General features: G+C 44.1%; 1 protein-coding gene across 3 annotated transcripts in view; it reads left to right on the top strand.

The window, feature by feature from the left end:
- Positions 1-258: 258 nt before the first annotated feature.
- Positions 259-10,951, top strand: part of CARD19 (caspase recruitment domain family member 19) — a 46,472-nt gene continuing 35,779 nt past the window's right edge. The window contains exon 1 of one of the 3 annotated variants that reach the window (XM_075832370.1): positions 259-348. In XM_075832370.1, coding sequence (XP_075688485.1) covers positions 327-348 — 22 coding nt within the window. In that variant the 5' untranslated portion in view covers positions 259-326. Of the gene's footprint in view, positions 349-814; positions 885-7,933; positions 8,074-10,951 lie in introns of those variants that run through there. The other 2 variants (XM_075832371.1, XM_075832372.1) reach the window with 2 other exon arrangements.

Genomic DNA, 10,951 nt, shown 5'->3' with positions numbered 1-10,951 from the left:
GAAAACAAAATCTCTTTGTCATTATAGGCTCGTCACTAAAGGGTTAAAGCAGCTACAAACTTGAACCTCATTGGTACATAACAGTAAAAAATGCAATTTGCAATTTCCCAGAGGCCACCGTGTTCATGGTATAATATAGCAGTGTACAGTATAAGGACAGACTTGACAGTCTGCCAGCATTCCTGACATGCCTGTAGTACTCCCTCCTAAGCGACCTCTACTGGAAGCAGCGTGTATTACAAGTTTTGACTTATTTTCACTTTGACAGAGAAGGACTTCGACCCCTGATTCGGGCAGCAATGAGCTAACATCCCGGGACATGAGCGATGATCCCCCGTTACCGATCATGTGAGTACATAACAGCGAGTTCCGTTATAATAGTGCGAGAGGTTGTAATAATATCAGGGTGCATTACCGGATATTTTATAGTACGGGGGCACTGATATCAGTGCATTGACCGTCATTAACCCTGTGGTTCTCAGTTAGTAACTTGCAATGCGTTTTTCCTGCTGTGGGAGGGATGTGGGAAGTGTTACAATGTCAGCGCACACGTGTGGATAATGTCACAGGAACAGGTTTGATGCCATGTAACAACATGACTCCCGAGGGCATGACTGGCATCGTTAGGTGATAAAGAAAAAGCTCTCGGTACTTGATGGAAAAAAATGTCAGTAAGCAAAGCCAGTGAAGGATTCGCTCACGGCAACCAATTCAATTTCAGCTTTGTGACCTTGTGGAAACTGAAAGCAGCAACCTGATTGGTTGCTAAGGATAACTTCACGACAATTTATAACTTTTTCTTTCCATTAAATTAGATAGATCTCACATTTTATATGACGTATGAAGTAATTGCGCCATTTTTCTGATGCGCAGCACAATTTCAGGTTAGTGTGGACCACTGCATTACTTTATATTGTAGTCTTGTCTTATTTTCTTTAGGCTTGAATTTATGTGATGAGGTTTTTTTTGCCCTGGGTTACAACAGAAACTCGTAGCGAAATTGCTGTGTATTTCACAAATGGATCTGCACACTACAAAAAGTCTCCATATAGCCCCAGGGCCCAGTTTTCATGGAGTGGTCCAAGATTAGTAAAACATGACCGCTTTCTTCTGAAAACAGCGCCACACCTGTCCGGAGGTTGTGTGTGGTATTGCAGTTTAGCTCCTTTCACTTCAATGGAACTGAGCTACAATACCTGAAACTAGCCATTGAGGGTGGTGCTATTTTTGGAAGAAAGCAGTCGTGTTTTTGTAATCCTGGACAACCCCTTTAACAACCAATGATCTAACTGTACGTCATAGCCGGTGGGCAGTAGTATTGAGCGGCTCAGGAGCAGAGTCCACTCCATACTCTGCAGGTGTCAGCTGTGTATTACAGCTGACACCTTGCTATAAGACCTAATTAACACGAGCGTATTTCACGTCCGTGTTACGCGCGTGAAAATAACGCACGTCACACGGACCTATGCAAGTCAATGGGGCCATTCAGACATTGTTTTTCACGCAGCGTGTGTCCGCTGTGTGAAACTCACTGCATGTCCTATGCTTGTGCGTTTTTTGCGCATCACGCACCCATTGATGTCAATGGGTGCGTGAAAATCACGGACAGCACACGGACGCACATCCATGTGCTGTGTGTGATTCACGCAACAGTTGCTAAAGAAATGATGAGAAAAAGAGAACCACCTCCTGACGAAAATAACGCATGACATACGGATGACATACGCGCGTAAAAACCGCTGGCAAGCACCATACACTGATGTCACACAGAACTGCAACTCAGGAAAAACGCTGCGTTTTTTATGCGCGTAAAACGGACACGTTCGTGTTAATAAAGCCTAACTGCGGGGAACAAAGAGAACTCCGATCCCGGCCATTTAATCACTTAGATGCCGCAGTCAATAGCGACCGCGACATCTAAAGCGTTAGAAAGAGGGGGAGGGCCTCCTTTGTCACACAATGGACTAAAAAAAAAAAAAAAATAGTTAGTAATGTATAAAAAATAAAAAAATTATAAAAGTAATAAAAAGAACCCTTTACCAATTTTCCCCCTAAACTAATGTGATTCGCGCAACAGCAGTAAAAAGTATGAATGAAAACAGAAAAGCACCACTTGCTTTTCTGTTTACAAACATACAAACAAAGTGTCATAATGATGGCGGCTGTGCGAAAATCACGCAGCCACGCATCATACGGGGATGACACACGGAGCTGTTAAGTGCCTTTTGCGCTCGCAAAACACTGCGTTATTTGCGCGCGCAAAACGCACACGCTCGTGTAAATCCGGCCTTACCCAGATTGCTCTCCTTCTTCCTGCAGTCTGGCCTCCTTGGATGACGTTGCATCCCATGTGACCGCTGCAGCGTCATCCAGTGAGACGTCAGAGGAGGGAGCGGGCAAGTTTCGTTCTGCAGCGGATATGCCGTTCGGGCATGTTCATTCGGCATATTTTCAAGGGTATTTTGGAGTGTAAAACGCTCATATTACACTCCAAAATACACTTGAAATCAATAGGAAATTCACTGTATAGTTCATATGAGATTAATATTTACGCTGCTGAATTAAAAAAAGGCTCGTAAAAAAAAACCGCGACATGTCACTTCTCAAAACATTTCACAAACTGATTTTCCGTTGATACTACCAAAAACACTTCAGAATATGCTTAAAAACAGCTAAAAAAATACTTGCGGAAACCAAAAACGCTTTGAAAATCATCTCCAAAGACACCCAGATTCAGAGGCTTTCTTCTCTTAAAATCAGCCTCATATTTTTCTGCCCCGAAATATATGCCATGTGAACATAGCTTTATACAGCGATATATTCCTCCCTGTCCCCCAAAACTGCATTACTAGGTAGATTTGCCATTCAGGTGTCTAGGAAGCTGGGTGACGGAGATAGCTTTAAAGGGGTTTTCCAATCCTTTTTTTTTTTTTTTTTAAATCAATGCAATGTTCCTCTATTAATATATTAGTGCACTCTGACTATCTTTTTCTTGATAATAAATGGTTTTAGTAACATTACTCCCTATTGTTTACCTTGAGAGGTTTGTTTTGCTCAGTAAGTTCATTCCTCTTCTCTTCCTGTGTTTCTCCTCCCTGCATGCACTGCTCTAGTCCCAGCATGCAATGTGCATGCAGCAGTGCACTTGCTCCGCCTACTACACCCAGCTCTACTAACTTCTGCAATCTCAGTCTTCATTTTGGTGCTCTCATTCTATTACTGATAGCACAAGCTGAAATCACTGGATATCTGCGTTTTTAACCTCTTAACGCCGAAGGGCGGATATATCAGTCCTCTGCAGCTGCTAGTTCGCGCAGGAGGAGGGATATATCCGTCCTGTGATGGCGCGGGTACTGCCAGTGTACCCACACGATCAGCGGCAGGAGCACGGCTGTTATACACAGCCTGGCTCCTGCTGCAACTGCGGGAATCGAAGCGCGCTCCGATTCCGGCAGTTTAACCCATTAAATGCCGCTGTCAATAGTGACAGCGGCATCTAATGTGTTTGACAGAGGGGGGAGCTCCCTCTGTTTTATACTGACAGGCAATAATGCTTTGGTATACGAAGTATACCAAAGCATTATATATGCGATCGGCACATCGCATAGTGAAGTCCCCTGGTGGGACTAAAAAAAAAATGTCAATCCGTTAAATAAAGTTGGTGAAAAAACCAAAAAAAAATTACAGTGAAATACTTTTTTAAAGTAAAAGTGTCAAAACAAATCACACATACACATATATGGTATCCCCGCGATCGTAACCACTTGAACAATAAAATTAACACATTAATTAAACCGCTGGATGAACGGCGTCCAAAAAAACAACGGCAAAATTCGCTCTTTTCTCCCATTCCCACCATAAAAAATTAAATAAAAATTAATCTAAGTCCTATGTACCCCAAAATAGTACTAATGAAAACTACACATTGTCCCGCAAAAATCAAGCCCACGTACGGCCACATAGACGGAAAAATAAAACCGTTACGGCTCTTGGAATGCGGTGATGCAAAAACAAGTAATTTTTTTCTAAAAGGGTTTTTATTGTGCAAAACATAAAACCTTTACATATTTGGTATCCCCGTAACCGTGCCGAGCCATAGAATAAAGTTAACATGTTATTTACGCTGCATAGTAAACGGCGTAAATTTATAACGTGAAAATCAATACTGGAATAGCTGCTTATTTTCAATTCTCTCCTAAAATAAAGTTAATAAAAGTTAATATATTATATGCATCTAAAAATGGTACAATTACAAAATACAACTCGTCCCGCAAAAAACAAGCCCTTATACGGCTATGTCGACGGAATAAAAAAAAAGTTACGACTCTTGGAATGCGACCGTGAAAAAAACAAAAATAATCCTTGGTCATTAACGTGCAAAATGGCCCGGTCATTAAGGGGTTAAACGGTTTGAAGAGGTCTTGTGATACCAAAACAGTGGAAACCCCCAAAAGGTGCCCCCATTTTGGAAACTAGACCCCTTGAGGAATTCATTGTAGTTTTCTTGGGGTGCATGCGGCTTTTTGATCAGTTTTTATTCTATTTTTAAAGAGGCTCTGTCACCAGATTTTGCAGCCCCTATCTGCTATTGCAGCAGATCGGCGCTGCAATGTAGATTACAGTAACGTTTTTATTTTTTAAAAACGAGCATTTTTGGCCAAGTTATGACCATTTTCGTATTTATGCAAATGAGGCTCGCAAAAGTAAAAGTACAACTGGGCGTGTATTATGTGCGTACATCGGGGCGTGTTTACAACTTTTACTAGCTGGGCGTTGTGTATAGAAGTGTCATCCACTTCTCTTCACAACGCCCAGCTTCTGGCAGTGCAGCACTGTGACGTCACTCACAGGTCCTGCATCGTGTCGGCACCAGAGGCTACAGATGATTCTGCAGCAGCATCGGCGTTTGCAGGTAAGTCTATGTAGCTACTTACCTGCAAATGCTGATGCTGCTGCATAATCAAGTGTAGCCTCTGGTGCCGACACGATGCAGGACCTGTGAGTGACGTCACAGTGCTGCACTGCCAGAAGCTGGGCGTTGTGAAGAGAAGTGGATGACACTTCTATACACAACGCCCAGCTAGTAATAGTAGTAAACACACCCCGATGTACACACATAATACACGCCCAGTTGTACTTTTACTTTTCAACACGCCCAGTTGTACTTTTGCGAGCCTCATTTGCATAAATACGAAAATGGTCATAACTTGGCCAAAAATGCTCGTTTTTTAAAAATAAAAACGTTACTGTAATCTACATTGCAGCGCCTATCTGCTGCAATAGCAGATAGGGGTTGCAAAATCTGGTGACAGAGCCTCTTTAAGTGGTGTGGTGACTAAAAAAACAGCAATTCTACTATTGTTTTTTTATTCTATTTTTGTTACAGCGTTCACCGTGCACTATAAATGACATATTCACTTTATTCTGCGGGGCGATACGATTAGGGCTCATTTACACGAGCGTGTTATACATCCGTGCAACGCGCGTCGCAGGGACCTATGTTAGTCTATGGGGCCGTGCAGCCAGGTGCGTGATTTTCACGCAGCGTATGTCCGCTGCGTGAAGCGCACGACGTCCTATATTTGTGCGCTGTTCGCACATCACGCACCCATTGAAGTCAATGGGTGCGTGAAAACCACGCATGTGGCACGGAAGCAATTCCGTGGGACGCGCGTGATTCGCGCAACAGCACTGTAAAGGATGAATGAAAACAGAAAAGCACCACGTTCTTTTCTGTTTACAAACATCCAAACGGAGTGTCATAATGATGGCGGCTGCGCGAAAACCAGGCAGCCGCGCATCATAAAGGGCTGACACACGGAGCTGTTAATTGCCTTTTGCGCACGCAAAACGCCGCGCTTTTTGCTTGCACAAAATGCACACGCTCGTGTAAACTCGGCCTTACGGTGACACCAGATGTTTATAGTTCTTTTATGTCTTATGGCGTTTGCACAATAAAATACGTTTTGTAAAAAATCATTCACTTTTTGTGTTCCCTTATTCTAAGAGCAAGAACTTTATTATTTTTCCATCAATAAAGCCGTGCGAGGACTTATTTTTTGCGTAACGAACTGTAGTTTCGATCAGGACCATTTTTCGGTAGATGCGACTTTTTGATCTATTTTGAATACATTTTTTGGGAGGTGAAGTGACCAAACAATTGTGATTTTGGTACGGTTTATTATTATTTTCTTTTACGCCGTTCACCGCGCGGGATAAATAACGAAATAATTTTGTAGTTCAGGCCGTTACGGACGCGGCGATACCAATTATGTATATTTTATTTATTTATATATTTTTATTAATAAAAAAGGACTGATAAGGGAAAAAAAGGGGATTTTTTGTAACTTTTATTTTCTTATTTTTACACATCTTTTTTTTTAACTTTATTACTTTGTCCCACAAGGGGACTTGAGGGCAGGAGGCTCTGATCGCTATTCTAATACAATGCACTACATGCGTAGTGCAGTGTATTAGAACTGTCAGCTATTCACTGACAGCAAGCATAGTGGGTCCTGACTTTGTCAGGACCCATTAGGCTTCCGTCGATGGCATAGCCGGACGCCATTGTTTGGTGTCCGGTTGCCATAGTAACCATCGCCGGCCGCTATCGTGTAGCAGGCCGGCGATGGTAACTTAACCCCTAAAAAGCCGCGATCTCTATTGAACGCTGCTTTTAAGGGGTTAGACAGCGGGGACACAGCGATCGGTCCCCGCTGTAGGAGCTGCGGCAGCTGCTGTACGAGACAGCAGCTGTCACAGCTCCTGCACCTGTCGGGAAGACGGCCGAAACGGCCGTTATTCCCGCAACTTCGTATTCCGTCGGTAATTTATAAGGGGTTATAATTTAACAGAGCATGCGCGGTGGAGTGTGTTAACCACGCATGCTCTGAGATAAAGAAGCACGTGGTACGGTTACGTCATTTGTGACGTAACCGTACAGTGTGAAAGCCGGAAACCGGAAGCAAGGCAGAAGACTAAATGGACGGGTCTGCACAGGAAGTGCAGATTTTGCTTCACTAAGGGGGCGGTGACGGAGGAGGATATACGACGCTACAGCCATCTGATGAAACGTAAGTACATTGTAAAGTTATATCATTTTCATTGTTTTATTTAAATAAATGTAATTTTTTAGTTCCGGAATACCCCTTTAATGGCAGATAGATCAGTTGTCACCTAGCTTTTCCAGAGACTGCTATAACTAACCATTAGGGTATGTTCACACGGCCTATTTTCAGACGTAATTCAGGCGTTTTACGCCTCGAATTACGCCTGAAAAGACGGCTCCAACACGTCTTCAAACATCTGCCCATTGCTTGCAATGAGTTTTACGATGTTCTGTGCAGACGAGCTGTCATTTTACGCGTCGCTGTCAAAAGACGGCGCGTAAAATGACGCCCACGTCAAAGTGCAGGACACTTCTTGGGACGTTTTTGGAGCCGTTTTTCATTGACTCCAATGAAAAACAGCTCCAATTACGTCCGTAAAAGACACCGCGAAAAACGCGAGTACTTGCAAAAACATCTGAAATTCAGGAGTTGTTTTCTCTTGAAAACAGCTCCGTAATTTCAGACGTATTTTGCGCTGTCATGTGAACATACCCTTACCAGTACTGGCAGGGTTGAGGGCTCTGAGGGTGAGAGAAAGTGTTTAATAAAAGCTGATCTTTCCAGTCAAGCCCGAGATAACTGTTGAATTGGGTGACCAGACAGATGAGATCCAGTCACATGTGCTGACCAGGGGGATAACTCCCAATGTCTACATTTTTGGGAAGCTCTCCGACACACAAGAGGCTAAGCTTTCCAGATTTTGCTTTCTGGCAGAGAGATGACTGCTGCACTGGGCAGGGAAGGGAACCCACAAGGAGACTTCCAGCTCCACCTTAACCGGAGGGGAGGGCTCTCTGGGTGTAACCTAAGCCTGGAGCTTGCTGCTGTCACTGACACTCATCACAGACATGGAAAGAAGGGAGGAGGGACAGACAGACAGTCAGCCAAACAAGGAAGTTCTCTACCTAAAGATTGCAATATCAACCAGAGGAGGTAGCCGCACTTCCTAATCCCACCATGTCAGGTCAGTGATCCCAGACCACCTAATAGTAGTGACCTTGTGACACAAAGTTATCATGTGCAGGCAGGAGGTGAAAGTGACATTGTAACATTGCAACTTTGTAACCTGTGATTGTGTGATGCGGATAACATTGTGTCCATGTGTTATTAGAAGTCAATTCATGTGAAAAATGAAAGCGGCTCAGTCATCAGCCAGGGGTGACGTGAGGACAGGCTGCTGACGAAACATCTGGCCGCTGGATTGTGCCACGAATATATATGAACTGCGCTCAGTTTACCTCTTTATGTCACAGCAGTCAGATCTGAAAACTCCTCAGCAGCCCATGAAATGCAATGAGGGATCCATTACAAATTCTAGATGGCTACCAATAGTGTAATGTATCTGATCCTGTATTTGGTAACACATCATTTTCAATATTTACATCTTGATTTTGACTTTGTGGTCTCCAACCGGTGTCTCTGCAGTTGTTGCAATACTACAAGTCCCAGAAAGGTGACAGATCTTGCTGGGAGTTATACTTTTGCAACAGTCAGAGAGCTGCAGGTTGGAGACCACTGGAGTAGATGACTACAGGCGGATGATGGGTGGAGTGGGGACATATTCACAGTCGGACTGGCCCACCAGAGGATCCTCCGGTGGGCCCAAGTTCTGACAATTATTGGGCTTAATAGTCCAGGAGAAGACAAGCCCATTTGGAGCTCTTTGGAGCAAATCACTTGCCACTAGGTTCTATTGCTTATGCGATGATTCACAAATTACCTATTAGACCTTATTGATGGTATATCCTATTATATATCCTATGTGTACAATGAGAACAACAAGGACTATGACGAAATGAAAAGTGGACATGTGCATGTTCTTTGTAGAAGGAGGGTGGGCCCTCGGAATCATCTGGACCCATCGAACCCCAGCCCGACGCTGGACACATTTATAAAAACTCGAGAACCCAGAGATTTGTATGCAGTACACCTCACTTATGTGCAGCCTCTGCTCCATACCTCTTAGGGTATGTGCACACACACTAATTACATCCGTAGTTGACGGACGTATTTCGGCCGCAAGTACCGGACCGAACACAGTGCAGGGAGCCGGGCTCCTAGCATCATACTTATGTACGACGCTAGAAGTCCCTGCCTCGCTGCCGGACAACTGTCCCGTACTGAAAACATGATTACAGTACGGGACAGTTGTCCGGCAGAGAGGCAGGGACTCCTAGCGTCGTACATAAGTATGATGCTAGGAGCCCGGCTCCCTGCACTGTGTTCGGTCCGGTACTTGCGGCCGAAATACGTCCGTCAATTACGGACGTAATTAGTGTGTGCACATACCCTTAGGGTATGTTCACACGGCTTAGCAAAATACGTCTGAAAATACGGAGCTGTTTTCAGGCGAAAATAACTCCTGATTTTCAGACGTTTTTGTAGCAACTCGCGTTTTTTGCGGCGTATTTTACGGACATTATTGGAGCTGTTTTTCAATGGAGTCAATGAAAACGGCTCCAAAAACGTCCCAAGAAGTGACATGCATTTCTTTTTCGAGGGCGTCTTTTTACACGCCGTATTTTGAGAGCGACACATAAAATTACACCTTGTGGGAACAGAACACCGTAAAACCCATTGAAAGCAATGGACAGATGTTTGTAGGCGTAATGGAGCCGGTTTTTCAGGCATAATTCGAGGCGTAAAACGCCCGAATTACGTCTGAAAACAGTGCATGTGAACATACCTTTATTCTGGTCTGATAATAGAGAAAGGGGGACAGGGGACCCTCGTCCGTGTGATTGGTCGGGATCCCAGTGCTCCGCAGTAGTGGACTGTATGTGTGTGTGCGCGCGTGCTAGAGCTTTACTATGTAGTAGAGTATATTTTTACTGTACTTTGTAGGTGTTGTATACATTTATACAAGCCCTTTTCTAATGTTTAATTATAGAAAGTTTAATCACTAGTCTATTTGCTAAAGTCAATAGTGGCATCAGTGCAGCATTGGATTGAAACTTCACCATTTGTAAATAATAGATGTCATGGATGTCCTTTCATTTCCATGCATCTTCCCTAAGGGTATGTTCACACAGTGCTGTTTTGGTGCAGTTTTTGAAGTCGCAACCAGTAGTGGATTTTAAAAAAAAGGAGCATTTTTCCTATATACTTTCCCTCCATTTACAATTTAATCCTGGTTTGGTTGCGGCTTCAAAAACTGGAACAAAAAAACTGCACCAGAACTGCACTGTGTGACTAAGGCCTTACTTTGTTTACCATACAACAGCTGCTCTGAACGAATTTTTACGCATGCAAGAACTAGTGCAGGCAGCAGACCTATTAGGCTGGATTCACAAGAGCATGTTCGGTCCGTAAAGGACTGAACATATTTCGGCAGCAAGTCCTTGACCGAACACACTGCAGGGAGCCGGGCTCCTAGCATCATACTTATGTACGACGCTAGGAGTCCCTGCCTCTCCGTGGAACTACTGTCCCATACTGAAAACATGATTACAGTACGGGACAGTTGTCCTGCATCGAGGCAGGGACTCCTAGCGTCGTACATAACTATGATGCTAGGAGCTTGGCTCCCTGCAGTGTGTTCGGTCCGAGACTTGCTGCCGAAATATGTTCAGTCCTTTACGGACCGAACATGCTCGTGTGAATCCAGCCTTAGGCCTCATGCACACTTCCATCACCGTTTTCTCTGCCGTTTTTGACGGATCCGTGTGTCCTCAGCGTCCGTTCCGTGTTTCCATTTTAAACGGACGTTGTGCTTCCATTTCGCTTCCGTGTTTCCGTTAAGAAAAGGGAAGGTATTGAACTTTATTTGAACTTGTCACATGTCCCAGTCTGTGAACTTTGGCACGCCCTGCCCTTGCTAGGGCTACGGATCCGTCAAAAAC

Source organism: Rhinoderma darwinii, chromosome 7, assembly GCF_050947455.1.
Source record: "Rhinoderma darwinii isolate aRhiDar2 chromosome 7, aRhiDar2.hap1, whole genome shotgun sequence".
Taxonomy (NCBI): Eukaryota; Metazoa; Chordata; class Amphibia; order Anura; family Rhinodermatidae; genus Rhinoderma; species Rhinoderma darwinii.
Note: the sequence above shows the minus strand (reverse complement) of the source record. Positions and strands in the feature narration are given on the sequence as shown.